The sequence below is a fragment of the Eurosta solidaginis genome, chromosome 5 (genome assembly GCF_040869045.1).
Source record: "Eurosta solidaginis isolate ZX-2024a chromosome 5, ASM4086904v1, whole genome shotgun sequence".
NCBI lineage: Eukaryota > Metazoa > Arthropoda > Insecta > Diptera > Tephritidae > Eurosta > Eurosta solidaginis.
Genome location: NC_090323.1, coordinates 63,578,535 through 63,596,978, shown reverse-complemented (window position 1 = coordinate 63,596,978; position 18,444 = coordinate 63,578,535). Strand labels below are relative to the sequence as shown.

At 40.0% G+C, this 18,444-nt stretch overlaps 1 protein-coding gene across 5 annotated transcripts in view; it reads left to right on the top strand.

Moving 5' to 3' along the window:
- Nucleotides 1-17,448, top strand: part of Neurl4 (neuralized E3 ubiquitin protein ligase 4) — a 117,197-nt gene extending 99,749 nt beyond the window's left edge. For all 5 annotated transcript variants that reach the window (XM_067787679.1, XM_067787676.1, XM_067787678.1 and 2 more), the window contains 6 exons: nt 1,949-2,220; nt 2,281-2,595; nt 2,658-2,910; nt 2,978-3,314; nt 3,377-3,490; nt 15,573-17,448. In XM_067787679.1, the coding sequence (XP_067643780.1) occupies nt 1,949-2,220; nt 2,281-2,595; nt 2,658-2,910; nt 2,978-3,314; nt 3,377-3,490; nt 15,573-17,205 (2,924 nt within the window). In that variant the 3' untranslated portion in view covers nt 17,206-17,448. The remainder of the gene's footprint in view (nt 1-1,948; nt 2,221-2,280; nt 2,596-2,657; nt 2,911-2,977; nt 3,315-3,376; nt 3,491-15,572) is intronic.
- Nucleotides 17,449-18,444: the final 996 nt, after the last annotated feature.

Genomic DNA, 18,444 nt, shown 5'->3' with positions numbered 1-18,444 from the left:
TCTCGTTATGCTCACTTAAGCGAGTGCCTGTCAGAAAGAAGTCAACACACTTGTACTTGTACACTATGTCCAGATATTTGCGGAAGTAGTCGTGTATGAGCTCTTATCTCCTGTTTACATGTGTGTGAAATATTCTCTGCTTGCTTTGCTGTTGCTGTCATTGTTTACTATATAGTTTGGCAGCTTAAGTAGAGGTTATGTTGCGAATAGAGTGGAAGGCAGTGGACTAGGCAGTCGAATGTCATATAATGAAGGAATGGTGTTCGGAGATTTTTCAAAGTTAAAAAAAAAAATGGTAAAAGCTTTAATATAAATAAAACTATTGTTTTAATAACAACAAAAACGCCATATATATTCTGTATACATAAATTTGTAAGGATTATCCCACTTTAAAATTTGAATTAAATAATCTAAAGTTTTGTTTTGAAACTGAGTCGTGAACTGTGCGTGTGAATGTGCGAATTTTCACCGATCAGCTGTTAGTTGCGCTACTTGGTAAAATTTACAATGGTTGCTGTGCAGCATTTATTTAATAGCAGCATAGTGACGTGTCGAAAATGCTAATATTCGCCACGGTGTAAATAATATTCTAGAGAATTATGTACTAATAGCATTAACAAAGAAAAGTAGCGCAGAGGTTAAATAGTTATAATTAATTCGAGCTGACCTAGGGAAAACCAGTTTATCTCACAAGTAACTATTAAACGCGACCTCCAACTAGAGATATGATCAAACTTTGACAATCCAACACATAACGGGTAACAGGGTTAAATGCTGCATCGATTCTATGTGCAGACTGAGAACTCAGCTTTCTGCAAACTAGTTCCGAATAGCACATACCCGATATTAATAGTTGGAAAACAGCCTTATTTCTAATGTCAACAGGGGTAAAAGTTGCAGATGTTCTTAGATTCCTTAGCACGTTGTACACTGTGCAGACAACCAAATTGATATAAGTTAACAAAGAAACCAATACTAGTCACTTTGGACACTAGTCTTAGACACTCAGTGGCAATTCATAAAGGTGGCATAGTTAAAATATTTCTGTTTCTTAGCTATAGCTGCACAGCATCTAAAAGTATGTTAAAGTATAAGCAATCCCTGGAAAGAATCGGGAGATGGACAAGCATACACCTATATGGGCATATGTGAATAGATTAGAATAAAAAAGCGGGTGAACTAGTTAAAAAGGGCGCATCGTTCGAAGCTTGCTCCGTACACGTCTAAATTAGATTGGGAGAGATTAAGAGAAGGCGAGAGTTGCTCATGATAGACCAAGCGGGAAAGGCGTGGACCCAAGCGCGAGGCTACAAAGTGTCGGAGATCATGTGCAGGTCTTACAACCTTGAATTAACAAAGTTACTCCTATTATTAAAAGGAGAGGACTGTGGACTCATGACGGGTATTCTGACGAGACACTGCCTTCTGGACTCACATGCCTTCAAATTAGGCTTGGTCAGTGATAGCATATGTAGGACGTGCGGGTTGGAGAAGGAAGCAATCGAGCATGTTTTGTGCTCATACCATGCACTTGCTAGAGCAAGACTTCAGATATTAGAAGTGATACAGCTGTTATATCTAGAAGCAGCAAATGGAATAGGTCCTAGAAAGCTTCTAGTATTTGCCAAAAGAACGGAGCTATATACATATGTAGGCCTTGATTTTTGATAGGGGTTTTCAGGTTGGTCGTTAAACAAACTTTTGGTAACACTACGAACTCATGCAGTGTACCGCAGGTCCTCGTGGGCCGACCTGTTCAACCTAACCTAGAGGCTTCAAACCTATGCTGGTCGGACTAGATTTCACTGGAGTACAAAACTGCTTAATAATTTTCTTGCTATGGGATTTTATATAAAAAAATTCAAACGAAAAGTTATTTATCAGTATTATAATTATAAAGGAATCGTCTCTATATATACATATAACAAAAACCTGCTTAATTTCTTAGGCTGCCTTAATATTGGCGTTACCGATTTGAATCTATCTGATGATTATGTACGCAAAAATATACCGTTAAGTATTAAACGCATACCTGCCAATGTTTGGTACGTATCAGGCAATGAAGTGCGGCACAATTCCAACTTGCTTCAACGTTCTATGGCTTCTCTAGAGTGGCTGCGCGTTGGCGATCGTATTGCTTTAGAGCTGACACCAGCACGCACGCTACGTATTTTACTCAACTCAGAGGACATGAATATACAATTTCACAACGTACCAAATGTGAGTAAAAGAAAAACATCCCAGGAAAATTATTAATGGTATGCATATATTATTCCATAGGATGTTTATGTAGTTGTCGAGCTGCAGGGTTCAACAATGGCTGTTCAAGTAATCTCATCACAAGGGCCGACTTCACCACTACGTCCATGCTCTTTGCATCTACAAGATTCGCTCGATTTTGGTGTTGATCCATTGAATAAACAAGACTCCATGTTGGAATCAATCGATTCAGAAATGCAAACCTATGAGTTCTCCGAAATTCATGGTAAACATGTTCGTCTCTTGGATGAGCGTCGTGCAGCAATGCGTATTCAATCGTATAGTCAAGGATTGGTATTTGTGGGCAAACCACTATGCAAAGGAGAAAGCATAAGTGTAAGTAAAATGAAGTGAATACACCCATATGGAAATTCTCCTTAATTTTCACTCACTCACAGATCAAAGTAGATTCAGTGAATCTTAAATGGAAGGGAACAATAGGTGTAGGCGTTGTGGGTGCATGCCCTCAGCCAATTAGCGCTTCACAATTACCATCCTCAATTTTGCATTTCAAACGTCCATGCTGGGTGGCAACACATGACTACATCAACATAAATGGTCAAAAAATAGCATCCAAGTATGGTGAAGCGTTAGAACAAATACAACCAGGTACTGTTATTACTATGACTCTATCAAATGTAGGCATGCTAGGTGAGTTAATGAAATGAAATATGTGGCGTTATATATTTTAACAATTAATATTTTTCTTTAAATGCAGTAATTATGGTTGGTTCTATTAATTTGGAAGACTTATCCGCCGGACTGCCCAATCATGTATATCCTGTCTTTGATCTCTACGGTAAATGTGAAAAAATTTCACTCATTACAAGCAATGATGTAGGTCGAAATAGTACTCCAATTATTGAAGAAACAGCCGCATTAGAATATGATAATTTGCATGAACAGGATAATGGAGTGCCACAGTGTGAAAAGGCAGATTTAGAAGTACATGAAAAAGAAACGGAACAATTGTCACAGCAACAACAACAGGCAATACAGTCAAGTTGCGGGGCAGTTGGTGGTTTAGATGCTAGCTGCAGTAGCAGTGCGGTCATGTAAGCTTTGCTGAAGTGAAAATAAAACTATTACCTATTAATTATTGAATTCATGTTAACAGGAACCGTTCAGTGATGGAAAGTGTTTCAGAGAATTTATTACTCAATATTTCGATTAAAAATCGTACATTAGAGCAAAATCGTGCTGTTGATTCGAGTACTGCCAACAATTCGTGGTATGTAAATTAAACCTTAAAGCCAGAGAACGCAAATTACTATTCCAACAGTGTTTAACCTGTTACAGTGTACAGATCGAAGTTGAGCGTCTCCCTAGGGAAAGTGCGTTCCTTTTCTGCGGATTCTGGGTATTTTTCTTTAAAAACTGGGTTCGACCCCTGTTTCTGGATATCACTGATTTGTTGCTGAACTATAACTATAGCTTAAACTCGCGCTGAAAAACCAGGCCTAAGTGATCATGGTTAATAGAACAGCTAAAACGAAATCGTGATGTGAATCCATAATATAATCAAATTTTTTTGGTGAAAACCGGAAAAGGCCAGCATATCAAATGCCTTTTACTTATTTATAGGCTTGCGCAAATACGAGATGAATTTTATTTAACTTAAACATACAATTTTTAGCAAGTTTCCCATTACTAATTCCTTAAAATGCAGTTTGGACGATTTTTTGGTTGTTCCTCCAATTCAGTTGTTGAGCAGCAGAAGGCGATGTTGATGATCCTTTGCCGGATATAGATCCGGTACGTTCCGGTAACAAGCACCAGTAGTGTACTAACCCGACCTTCATGGAAACGATTTCATATGAGTACGTGGAACGTTCTAGGTCTTCCCCCGAACCCTAGGTCTATGAAACCTTGGGGTCGCCACAGCGTCGCCTGCTAAATATTTGTGTGATACATTCTTATTAGTTACAGGTATCGCCTCGGGTGGGTGAGGTTGACAATTGGTTTGGGAAAGATGTGAAGTTATAATGCTTTGTATTGCGCTTAACAGCCCCTTGAACCACAACTTTGAGTGGATCTAGGGGCCTGATGAAACTTGGAGCATGGCTCAGAGCATAAAAGCAACGTAAAAGGCCAATTAATGGTGACTTATAACCATAAAACCATAACCAGATAAAACAGCTGATCGAACCTACCTTATAGAAATCAATGTAATCGATTAATGATGCCATACCATAACGCTAACGCGATAACCATACCATAGCCAACCAATTGGTTTTTGGTTTCTCGCCATATACATAACCTAAAAATATTTGAGTTGGTGAATTTAATAACTTTTTGTATATTATATTCATTGTTTTGGATACGTTATGACTAAGACACTAATTTTTTGTGAAATATGTTTGTAATCTTTTGCGTTTTCTTCATTTTTATGAAATTGTCACGATTTTTAGGTTAAGGCACCATTAATCGATCACATTGGAGATGGTTATGGATATGGGTATGGTTACGACTATGGCGTTAGGGTTAAGGAAGTTTAATTGTCCCTTAATATATATAAATCGACTGCTGAGTGGAATATCACCCTGTTTTCTGTTTATCGCAAACTTTTTAAAAACTTTAATTGAAATAACCCGTTTTTTCAGAATTTTGTTCAAAAGTGGCGTGAGCATAAATTTAATAAATTTTGACGAGAGATAAAGCGACAACGAAACATTTTCTTTGATGGGCCGTTTTTGAATTGGCAGCCGAGTAAGGATGTTATTCAATTAAGCTGCCATAGTCCCAAAAAAACTTCCTTTGTAAGACTTCTGGAATGATCCTATAGAAGCAGCTTGAGGGCCTTCATTCTCAATAGTTGGCGCTTAAACGCATAACTGATTTTAACCGTTTCGTAAGAAGTAACGCAATATAACTATCCGTGCTTCGCGATAACTAACGCCAATTCGGAGCACCAAGGCAGGTGAAGATTTCCACCTCCTGCTTCTCCCAACTAAGTGGAGGTCACTCCCTTCCTCTGCTTCCAAACTGGTGTTTCAATGGAAATACTGAAATACTACTTGTATAGCGCTACATTATCTTCATATTTGCCTAATATTGTCATAATTACGAAAAGATTGTTATCTGAACAATCGGTTGTATGGGATATATACTGTAACGAATTCTGGGAAATTCCTGATCCTGATTATTATGCACATTCTGTTAACGTTCTAATCGCTGAACTGTCGAATGAATAACTCAAATATTAGGTATGGCAAAATGTTCTTTATTTACGATTCTACTATGGCTGTAGTACTCTGCAATTACAATAATCACGTACTTCACTAAAACCGTGTTTAAAATCAAACTGAATTATTATTCCTCAGCTTCCGCTGCTTTTATACTATATGTTGCTCGTTCGCATATTTCTCCTAAGGTCTATACTTTCCGCGAACAGCTGCTTGTTTATTTATCCTTATGTATCTGATATTCACGTTTGTCTTCTAGGTATATGCGTGTGTATGTATGAGTAATAACTTCTGCTTTAGCTGCTGACGACATCGTTAGCTTAATGTGAAAATGTGCTAAGTCACTTTTTACTAACTGTACAGGAGACGAAAAAAATGAATAATTTTTGAAATAACAATTTTTTTCAAAACTGTGAGTGAGGATACCTTAGTTGCAATACTTTTGAGTTTAGAAGCTTTGAAAAAGATAAATAAAAATCATGTATGCTAACCCAGCAGCTATTTTATGACATAGCACAATTTCCGAACTCAAAACAAATTTTTGCTCCTGACTTAGCACTTTTTACTCAATATGTTTCCCCATCACTCCTCCCCTTTAATGATTGAAATATAACACTAAATCTATATATTTCACAAAAAATACTAGGGGGACTCATGTAACCTTATAAGCCTTATAAAGTGTGTAAACGTATAAATTTATCTAGTGCGTAAACGAGCTGTCAAATTTTATATGAAAAATCATTTACACAATTTGTATAAATTTACGCTGTTCACGGAGTAAGAGAAAGAATATTGTTTTCAAGCAAGCTAAATTTCACGTTTTTATTTATTAATTGACAATATAATTAATAGCGCAGCAGGCTTTAAAAATTTTAATTTATCTTCCCTCTCTTCTCTGTTTTTATCAAGTAACGATGACAATTACCAACTCTTGCCCGAATATGACATTCGTTCAGAGTTGCCTGAGAGAAGATAGACTTTCAGGGTTTCCAAGCCTGCATTAAATAAGTACAAGATTTAATATTACAAATGAGTTCAACTAATATCATGTTCACATTAAGTGTTAATTATGGCGGTAACATTCCCCCCCCTCGTAAGTAGCCCCGGTGCTTACTAAGCTATTACCGACATCTAACTTGGCTATCTTCGTCGCTGGTCGCTCCATTATCCCTAGAGGGGTCTTTACCGTCACTCGCCGAACTTGTCCGTCTTTGGCTACTATGGTGCTGATTACTCTTCCTTTCGACCATAAGTTACGAGGGAGAGTTTCGTCGATTACAATAACCACATCATCGATTACTATGGGTGTAGCTTTTTTCAACCACTTGGCTCGCCTGGTCAGTATCGGCGTATACTCCTTCACCCAACGTTGCCAAAAGACGTCTGCAAAGAGCTGCGTTTTGTGCCACCGTTCCCTTAGGTCCATACCGTCGCTGAACGCGGGTTTATGACCATCTGCCGACCCCAATAACATGTGGTTTGGTGTGAGAGCAATATCATCCGACGACTCAAGACTAACGAAAGTAAGCGGTCTCGAGTTTATGATGAATTCTACTTCCATCAGTGCGCATCGCAAGCTTTCGTCATTAAAAGAGTATGAGGGGCATATGCTTCGCAAAATGTTCTTAGTTGTTCGTACGAGACGTTCCCACGCGCCTCCCATGTGGGGTGCGCCTGGTGGATTGAAGCGCCACTTAATACGGTCATATTTCGCTGTAATTCGATCGAAGTCAAGCGTGATCAGTTTTTCTCGGACGAGTTTCTCTGTCGCTTTAAAATTGGTGCCGTTATCGGAAAAGATCTCCGCTGGAGTACCACGACGTGCCATGAAGTTTCTAAGAGGCATAATACAAGAATTTGTATCGAGACTATGAGCGATTTCAAAATGTACTGCCCGGAGTGTCAAGCAAGTATAAAGCACTCCCCATCTTTTCTCCTTATGTCTCCCTACGTTGACAAGTACTGGACCAAAATAATCGACGCCTGTGAATGTGAAGGGTCTAGTAAAACTGGCTAATCTTGCAGCTGGTATCGGCGACATTTGTGGAGGTTCTGGTAAGGCGTTGTTAATTTTGCACCTTTGGCAAGATTTTCGTATTTTATTGTACAATACTCGTAGACGCGGAATACAATATTTGCCTTTAACATTATTAATGACTGTTTCGTGTGCCATATAATGGTTCTTTTCGTGGTAATCTCTAACGATCAAAAACGTTATGTAGCTTTCTCTCGGCAGTACGATGGTATCCGTGTGCTCGTTAATTGAATCTAATCTGCTTCGTATGCGCAGAATACCTTTGTCGTCCACATAAGCGTTAAGCTGATATAATTTGCTTTGCTTGTTCAGCGTGTGACCCGCATACAGTACATTAATTTCCGATGAGTAAATTTCAGCTTGTGCTTGTTTGAACAGAATATTTTCGGCGATCTCAATCATATCTGGTGTAACTTCTTTTGGCATGATGCGCCTTACTCGTCTGGATTTTAACTTGAATATGTACAAGATGAAGGTCGCAACTGCTCTATATAGATTGCGCCACTTTGAAAAATACTCAACATTGAGAGCTATTGGTGCGACTTTATAGTTTACGCATACTCGCTTTCGAAGCTCGGTGGTATCTAATACCTCGCTATGCATATCGGAACTCGGCCACATGCTACTATGTAGAAATAAGAAGTTAGGCCCTTTCAGCCACTGTTTGTCATCGACCGCGCTGTTGATTTTTGTGGCTAGATCGGCTACGTTCAGCTTCGTAGGAACCCAGCGCCACTGTTTGCTGTCGGAACTCTCTAGGATCTCCCCGACGCGATGCACTACAAATTGCTGAAAGCTGCGTGGGTCCATATTAAGCCATTGCAGTACGGTTTTGGAATCTGACCAATACGTGGTGTTTCGGTGTTCAAGCCCACGTATTTTTATTACCTTTTGCGTCAAGCGTACTCCCACTACGGCGGCTTGCAGTTCCAAACGAGGAATAGAGATTGGTTTTAATGGAGCGACTTTACTTTTTGCCGCTATCAATGACACGTCGACGTCGTCTCCTTGGCGTACCCTCACATAGCAAACTGCAGCATAGGCATGTTCGCTGGCATCAACGAACGTATGAATGCCGACGTCGGTAGCGAATTTCAGATTACGTGAGTAGCATCTCGGAATTTCCACCGCTTCAATCAGTGGTAAAAGTTGCCTCCATTTTAACCAGTCTTCGTATAGTGTCTCGGGAAGTTCTTCATCCCACCCAATATTTGCTCGCCAGACTCGTTGGATCAATATTTTTAGCCCCACTGTATAGCGTGCTAACAGCCCCAAGGGATCGAAAACCGACATCAGTACTTGGAGTACTTCCCTTTTAGTTGGAACTACGTCCTGTGTGAACAGATCTCGACGCAGTCGGGTGAACCTGAGAATAAATTTAAAAACGTCAGACTGTGGTTCCCAATACATACCTAGTATTTTTTCGGTATCTCCAAACTGGACTGATGTTTGCACGCCTGGGTTGCCGCCAAGTAGCTTTGCTAGAACAACTACTGAATTTGATGCCCAATTACGTATTTCGAATCCGCCGGCTAGATGGACTTTACGGACTTGTTCCGCTACCTCCAAGGCTGCCTCGTCGTCGTCTGCCGTGTCAATGTAATCGTCGACATAATGCGCATTGTTGATGGCTTCATATGCGAGTGGATATATGTTGCGATACTCCTCTGCATTTTTATTTCGGACATAATGGGCGATACAGGGCCCGCAACTTATGCCGAAAGTCATTGCGCGCATAACGTATACCTTTCTTTGGTTGTTCGACTTATCGTACCACATGAACCGTTGGGCGTGCATGTCTTCATCGCGGATGTTGATTCTGTGAAACATCTCCGCGATGTCACCGCACACGGCCACCTGACCAACTCTGAATGCTAGAAGTACCTCGACAAGTGGTTTTAGTAAATCCGGCCCGGTTAGCAAAAAATCATTTAATGATTTGCCATGAGACTTTGCGGCAGCGTCCCACACAAGTCGCACCTTATTTGGTTTGTTGGGATTAAGAGCTATAAATATTGGTAAATACCAAGTGCGGTCAGGCTTAACTGCCATTTCGTTTTCTGATAGTTGTAGCGCATATCCCTTTCGAATTAGATTGTCTATTTGATCGTTGATTTTATCATACATTTCTGGCTGTCGACTGATTTTTGTTTTTAAACATGTAAGACGGTTGAATGCGTTCGTGTGGCTTTCGGGTAGCGGCTCGTTTTCGTTGCGCCACAAAAGGCCAATTTTAAAACGTCCATCTGTTTTTGTGCAAATTCGGTCTAGAATTTCCATAGCCTTCTTATCATCATTAGACTGCAGATTGTGTGGTTTTACTGCGTCCAGATTAAAACTGTCTTTAACGACGTCGTTGAGCTCTTGCCACCCACAATCACAGTGATGCATCGTCACGTAGCTCGCTGCATTCGAAGTGCCTTGAACGCACCATCCCAACAAACATTTTGATGCGATAGGTTCGCTTCGCTTGCCTTCGCGTATTTTACGCGGAACAGCAATTTTCCAATTATCGGTGCCGATGAGCAGCATCGGTCGAATGTCCGAATATGACGGAAGAGGAATACCTCTTAGGTGCGAATACTTAGATTGAAGCTCTTCTGCGTTCATGGATTGCTTGGGCAAAGCGATGTTTTCAACCGTATGCACGTCATTGAGCCAATACAGCTTACTACTATTTAGTGCGGAAATTTGAATCGACGCTCGCACTGAATTATTTTCATTACGCGTAGTATTGCTGGTCCATTGCAAACATATCGGCGCTGGAACCCCTTTAACACCGAGCTCTCGGAACATAGACTCGTCTATAAGCGTTACGGAAGACCCTTCGTCAAAAAATGCAAACACTTCGACAGTCTTTCCAGCTGAATGTAGATTTACTGGCATAATACGAAAGTATTGTGTACTATGCTTGCCGCTCTGATGCGTACTTACAACTGCTTGATCATTGGTCTTGTTTTCAGATTTTTGTGTACGATCGCTGTGAAGCAACGGGTGATGTTTTAACATACAGCCATTTACGCCGCACTTCCTTTTTGAAAAACAACTTTTGCGGTGACTTTTGAGACACGTATAACAAGCCTTATTGGCCTTCACCATGTTCCACCTTTCTTTTTCCGATGCGTTTTGAAATTGTGTACAGTGCGCAGCGGAATGGTCCGATGCGCCACACGCAATACATTTCGTGGTCTGCTTTGGTTGAGACTCGATAACGTTGCTTTGAACCTCTTTAGACTGAGTCTTTGATCCGCAGCTGTCGTTGCTACTGTGCGTATTTATTGAGCCCGTTTTGTACATAAACGCTGGTGACACAACTGTTGATGCCGCTTCGGCCATACGATACAACCAATCGCTGAATACCTTGATGGATGGTGAAACATTGTCGCGAGGGTACATCGCCCAGTTGAGCTTGTGGTGATTTGGCACTTTGTCTACAAGTTCTTTTACCAGCATGGGGTTGTTTAGATGTGCTTCGAGTTTGCACGTCTCCATTGTCGCGCAGATGTTACGCACCGCGAGTGCAAATTCTATAAGTGACTCAAGTTTATCCTTCGGACCAGGAAGCTTTCGTACCTTGTCGATCATCCTCTCCAAGATATGTTCTGGCCTACCAAAAAACATTTTTAATGTGTTTATGACATCCGGAACCATCGCCGGCAAGAGAAGTTTATCTTTCACCAAATCACGTGCCCGCCCTTTTAGACACCTTTGTAGCCGGAGCATGTTTTCGACATCTGAAAACCCAGCGACAGATGTGCTGTGGTCGAATGTACTTATAAACATCGGCCACTCTTCCGGGTCACCACTGAACGTTGGTAAGTCTTTGGGGATGGCTTGCCTTGCAGCTATTTGAGCACTTGATGGCCCATTGTTTGATGCATGTTGCATCGATGATAAAAAATTCGACGTTGATAAACCAGCGTTGTTCATCTGTGAAAGTATGTTATATTTTTGTTCTATAAATCGTTCCTCGGCGGCTCTTCGCTCTTCGAGCATGGCCAGCATGAGCCTTTGTTGATCACCAGGTTCGTTCATAGCATTGCGTGGTACTGCGGTTAATTTTAGTGAGCTAGTATCGCTCTGATTTTCGAGGTTGGCATTAACCGATGTGGTCGCTGGTGCTGGTGTAGCAGCCGATGTTGTTATTGTTGTAGTTGCTGGCTGCATTGCGTTTGCAGAAGTGTGTGGTGCGCCCACACTAGGTGCCTGAGTACAGGAAGCACAACTCCAGTAGCGATCTTGCACGCTAGCGTCTACTCCAGCACATCCGAAATGGAACCATAGTTCGCAGTTGTCGCACTGCACCCAATCCTCAGTACCACTAGCATCTGCCTTTTTTCCGCAGACATTGCAAATGCACATGCTTGATGATGAAGTATATTAAGTTGAGACTCCTGAAATACGAACACGCGTTTATAAGCGTCAAATCGCAAACGGATCGATTCGCAAACAAAATGTACGCTTTTAAATGCGGATGCTGTTGATTTTGATGGATTTTATTCTTGCGAATGCCTTCGTCGTTGCCGATGTTGTTATTGTTGTAGTTGCTGGCTGCATTGCGTTTGCAGAAGTGTGTGGTGCGCCCACACTAGGTGCCTGAGTACAGGAAGCACAACTCCAGTAGCGATCTTGCACGCTAGCGTCTACTCCAGCACATCCGAAATGGAACCATAGTTCGCAGTTGTCGCACTGCACCCAATCCTCAGTACCACTAGCATCTGCCTTTTTTCCGCAGACATTGCAAATGCACATGCTTGATGATGAAGTATATTAAGTTGAGACTCCTGAAATACGAACACGCGTTTATAAGCGTCAAATCGCAAATGTATCGATTCGCAAACAAAATGTACGCTTTTAAATGCGGATGCTGTTGATTTTGATGGATTTTATTCTTGCGAATGCCTTCGTCGTTGCCGCTTTTTCTCTCAAAGTTTTGGTGGCACGTGCGTTACCGAAGATTTGTCGGTATAGCTAATCCAAGTAATAATCTCCAATCTAAATTAAAATTTTTAAAGAATTGTTCACGGAGTAAGAGAAAGAATATTGTTTTCAAGCAAGCTAAATTTCACGTTATTATTTATTAATTGACAATATAATTAATAGCGCAGCAGGCTTTAAAAATTTTAATTTATCTTCCCTATCTTCTCTGTTTTTATCAAGTAACGATAACAATTACCAACTCTTGCCCGAATATGACATTCGTTCAGAGTTGCCTGAGAGAAGATAGACTTTTAGGGTTTCCAAGCCTGCATTAAATAAGTACAAGATTTAATATTACAAATGAGTTCAACTAATATCATGTTCACATTAAGTGTTAATTATGGCGGTAACATACGCGCACATTTCATTGTGTAAACGCGGTAAACTCAAAGGAATGCAACCTTGCAGACATTACAGCAGGCATTTTCATCAGAAATTTCCAACATCAGCAAGTCATTTACAAGTATATCTTAGCAAAGACGTTTTAGTTTAGATTTTTTTACTTAATCTTGACATTTTGTAATTTGTATAGCAATCAAAAAAATTTTTTTTTGCCAATAATACAGCTGATAAACAATTAAGTTTATCAAGAATATTACTAGGTGCGTTCATATAACAGCGTGTGTAAATGGATATAATTTTAGACCTTATAAGTTTATATGCTTTCATGAGTCCCTCTACTATTTATTTGTCAAACTATTCCTAACGGTTCTGATCTGGACTCTTTTGCCTGATGGTGCGCAGACAATAATTTATTTTTAAATTCAAACAAATGCTGTGTTGTGTCTTATTCCATAAAGACAACTGCCACATACTTTATCTACAAACTAAATGCTAAATCTCTTAATCATTGTTAAGAGAGTAAAGACTTGGGTTAATTTTAGACTAAAAACTCTCTTTCTAGTCACATTGACTTCGTTGTTTCAAAATTTGTTGCAATGGTTGGGTTCAGTACACGTAACACCAGTGACTTTAAGGACTCTATGACGTTGAAGGCACTTTATATGTCCTTGGTCAGAAGTGGTCTTGAATATTACTCAATAATATGGAATCCTTTCTATGAATCTAACTCCTATAAAATTGAGAAAGTTCAAAAATTTTTTACAAAAACTGCTATACGTATGCCTCACTGGCCAGACGGCCTCCCATAATATACCAGCAGGCACAAATTGCTTGCTCTTCAGAAGAACTTTTATCTCACTCATGCTTGCCTATAATGTAATAAACTTTAGCACGAATTGCTATGATTTATCTAATTTGTTCATTCCATATATCCCACTGCTTGATCTTCGGCATAATAGATTATTTATCGAAATAACTCATAAAACGAATTATGCTATCAATGAACCTATAACTAGGACTATACATCTAGCAAATCGATTCAGTAGTGTTATTAATTTTAATAACAGCTTATATAAGTTGCAGCTTGAATTGTTTTCTGTTTTTAACTAGTCTGCAAGAATGCATGTAGTTATCGACATGCAAAAATCGAAGTAGATTATGGTCAGCGCAAAGCATTTATCAAACACCAAAGGCATGTCTCAATTGGGTGAATCCCATTTCAAGGGGTTGTGTTCGCAACCCTCTCAAAGGGCTTCCAACGCAATATATGGTTTCTCCAACCGAATTGTCAACCTCACCTAACCGTGGCGAATCCTGTTTCATTGACAGCCGAGGCTATAGCGACCCCAAGTTCCTCATGGATCTAGGGGGTGGGGAGGGCGGGATGGTCTAGAAGTTTTAATGTGGTCATATAAATCGTTCCCGAGATGGTCGGGCTAGCACCTTAATAGTGCTTTGTTACCGGGACGTACCGGATCTAGTATATCCGGCAAAGGGCCATCAACATCGGTAACACTCCCCAGAGACTTCGGGTAGTGTCTTTATTGTTAATACAACAATAACAAAGCATGCGCGCACAAAGAAATGACTAGTAATTCAGATTGATATTATTGACAGGTTGACTTAGCACATTCTTTTTAACAGCTGACGACTTAGCACATTTACACATCATTGCCCACAGCACGTAAAAATGAAAAATTAAAAAAATATTTTTTTTTGTGATCGATGTATTTTGAATTCAGTTTTAAAACTGCATTAAAATACAATTTTTCAAAAAAAGTGACTTAGCACATTTTCACATTAAGCTAACGACATGTATGTATGTGATATTATATTCGCTGTTAGCTTCACTATTTACATGCATGTGTGGCTGCTTGGTTTGATGTTAATATGTATATATGTGTGGTTGCGCACTTTGTACTATTTACTAGTAGCACAGTGACGTATAAATAAATAAATGTAAGGCCCGAAACCTTCGAAGAGATTTTAGGTCGAGCTTCTCTCTTCCAATTTGCGTCGTGGTCTTTATAATTTTTCCTACAAATTGGCGGCACGGGACTTACTTGTTTTATGCCGACTCCGAACGGCATCTCCAAAGCAGATGAGTTTTCACTGAGAAGCTTTTCATGGCAGAAGTACACTCTGAGTGTTTGCCAAACACGGCCGAGGGGTGACCACGCTTAGAAAAATGTTCTTCTAATTGAAAAATCTTGTTTCTAAAATTTTGATGATGCTTTGCCCGAGGTGTGAACCCAGGATCTTTGGTGTGGTAGGCGGAACACGCTACCATCACACCACGGTGGCCGTTCACTGATGTATAAATAAATAAATAAAATAAATGTAAGGCGCGATAACCTCCGAAGAGATCTAAGGCCGAGCTTCTCCCCCAATTTGCGTCGTGCTCCTCTTGATTTTCCCTACAAATTGGCCGGACGGAACCTACATGTTTTACGCCGACTCCGAACGGCATCTGCAAGGCAGATGAGTTTTCACTGAGAGCTTTTCATGGCAGAAATACACACGGAGCGCTTGCCAAACACTGTCGAGGGGCGACCCCGCTTAGAAAATTTTTCTTCTAATTGAAAAACCCTATTTCTAAAATTTTGATGTTGCTTTGCCCGGGGTGTGAACCCAGGGCATACGGTGTGGCAGGCGGAGCACGCTACCATCACACCACGGTGGCCGCCAAGTGATGTATAGAACTGTTAATATTCGCCATAATAGTGTGCCCTGATTGCAATCGATTTCTCACCAATATTCATTTTTTTTAGCTGCTTGCGTGAATCGTTGCAATTGCAACACAACACCAATCTCAACATCCAACGCAGTCAGAGTACGCAGCGTTTTCAAAATGCCATGAATGCCTCGATAAACTCCACAACATGCGGTGCAGCTGGGGACTGCGCCGGTGCTTCAACATCGGCAACATCAAATAATAGCGCGGCAGCAGCTACCTTGTCTACTTCAACATACGTCCACGATACAAATAAAGACGAAGAAGGAGGCGCTGTTGGCGGTGTATTATTACAAAGTGAATTGCGTAACTGCAGCTCCAAAGAGAATTTACACGAACAGCACGGATCAAATAATTTAGATGCTTTGGAGCAATTAGTTAGTAGTGTTGGTGGTGGTGTAAGCGCTAATTCACATGTGGCTTTGGCAGCTGCAGCTGTTTCTGGCTTGGCAAATGATTTAACGGCGGCAGGTTCAAATGAAACAGATAGTAATTTAATAGCAAGCGTTTTAGCTGTAAATGGCGGAATTACTTCAAATGTTAATGAAAACATTGATATAAACGACGATCCGGTTGAGGAGCATGCGGATGAAGAAGATGATGTAGATGGTGATGATGATGACGATAATAATGTAATTGATTTAGACGATAATGATGATTTGGAACATTTGCTTTTGCTGCAACAACAACAATTTACAACGTTACGTTCACGCTACCAACAATTAAATCAGCCCTTATCACATCAGTTCAGTTTATTATCCTTTTCATCATCTACACAATTTGATTCGTTACAATCGATCGCCTCAATTGAGCGCAAAGACTGTGAATATTTAAAACTAGTACAACAATTTCGTACATCGCTTGTATTGCCACAATCATTCTTCCAACCATTAACTGATCCTGTCTGTTTTTGTACGCATTGCAATGCTATTGCTTCCGAAAAATTACATGGCTGGGTTTATTTTAAATTGAATCAGCAAACCGTTAACTCGGCAGCAGCAGCGCAACATTGCCTTGACACCGTCGAATGGTTACCACTTTACTATATGACACGTGTCGATAAAATCCGTGCCATACTCGATCATGGCCAGCCATTGCCATTGGAATCGAGTTGTGAATCACATGCTAGCACAAGCAATCAAAAAGATGAACCAGGTACACGCCTCGAGTTGCATTTTTCACCAAATGCTGCTGGCATTGTTTCGATGAATAGCCAACACAAATACAATGCTAATTCACATTCCTATCGTATTGGCACAGCTTTTGAAGTTTATGTGCGACGACAATCGCTTTGCTTAACAAATAGCAGTAAAATGAATGTAACAGCTGCTGCAGCAGCTGCATCCTCCAATGCAACAACAGCAACAGCAGCGGCGACTACTCTGCATTTGTTGGAGCGTCGTTCGTCTGGAGATTTATTGCAATCACATGAAACGTGTAGCGGTATAACGCTGGATGAGCGGAGTAGCAATAGTGGCGGTGGTGCAAGTATTAGTGGCGCTGGTTCAAAGCCCAGCGCAGCGTCACTCAAAGATATGACTTGGTTTACCAAAGAGGCAGGTGCTTGCGTTATTACGGCGCTTATACTAAAATTAGAGAAAATAACGCCACCAAATAGTGAACGTAGAATGCCAACGATGAGTTTGTCCTTAGCTGGCGATGGAAACTAAAAAAAAATTGCGTGGTGAAAAACAAAACAATTGCTGGAATGTCATAAAACCAATATATATGCGGATATAAGCTAAGTACCTCTGCTAGTCTTTTTATATTTACATACATAATATGTACCATGCACATATAAAGATTATGTAGCAGGTGTATATATACATCTGTACGTATGTATAAATAGCTTTATAAATTAGTAAATTGTGATGCAACTCTATTTAGTAAGTATGTCTATTCATCTCATTAAATATTTATTTCGTTCATTGAAGAAAATTGATTCAATCTTCATTCCAGCGAAAACGCTTTGATGAAAATCTGATAATTCGTAGAAAAATTGTATGTGCATAAAATTTGTAAATATCTAAATTTTGTTGCTGTTAGCTGCGATGTACCACGTTAAAAATATTTTTTTTTTTTGGTTTTATTGATGGAACGATAGTTCCCCCAAAATCTGGGTTATTTCTCCTCTTTGATATCTGAGGATATGTTTACAGAGTATAAATAAAATCTTTTTCTATTGCTTAAGCAATTGTATTACGAAAACTTAATATGCAATTTTCAGGTAAAATTAAACTCTTCAATTCAAATAAATTTTTTTTTTATCAGGTAGATATTCTGCCGCTGACGTCGTTGCATTCTCCGTTGCATCTTGGCAAGTTTTGATAAGATTTTATCGTTTTCACGTCAGTGCAGTTAGTGTTATATTTGCAAATTTGCCGTACTCATGGAAAGTGCTGATGCTATTTCATCGCAAATTCCATTCGTCAGCCAGCTGTACCCGATTCGTACGTTTTGGTTGTTGTTATGTTGTACTAATAGTGCGTTACGTTTTGGTCACTCTGCGACCCGGTATGTCATCTTGACACAAGCGTCGCACGCACTTTTTTCCCGTACGTTTTTGCCTCACATTCAGAAGCGTAGCGACCCAAACAATTGTAGTTGAAGCACCTTTTCTTCAATGGCGGCAACACAAAAGGTGGCAGCAAGGCGAGCTATGTACATATAAACATAAATAAAAATTCCATGTACTTTATTTATGTAATTCGACTAATCATACTGTGTTGGAAGTTGAAGTGTCAAATTATATTAAAAAAGTACCAATTAGCTGATTTTCGGCTGCCGCCTGTATGTTTCCGCCATGTTTTCTTTTGTGGGGTATTTGCAGTTGACAAGATTGATGTATTAGCAAAGTTAATTTATACCATGTCTATAAGTTTTTAGAAGCTGTTATTTTTACATATAGC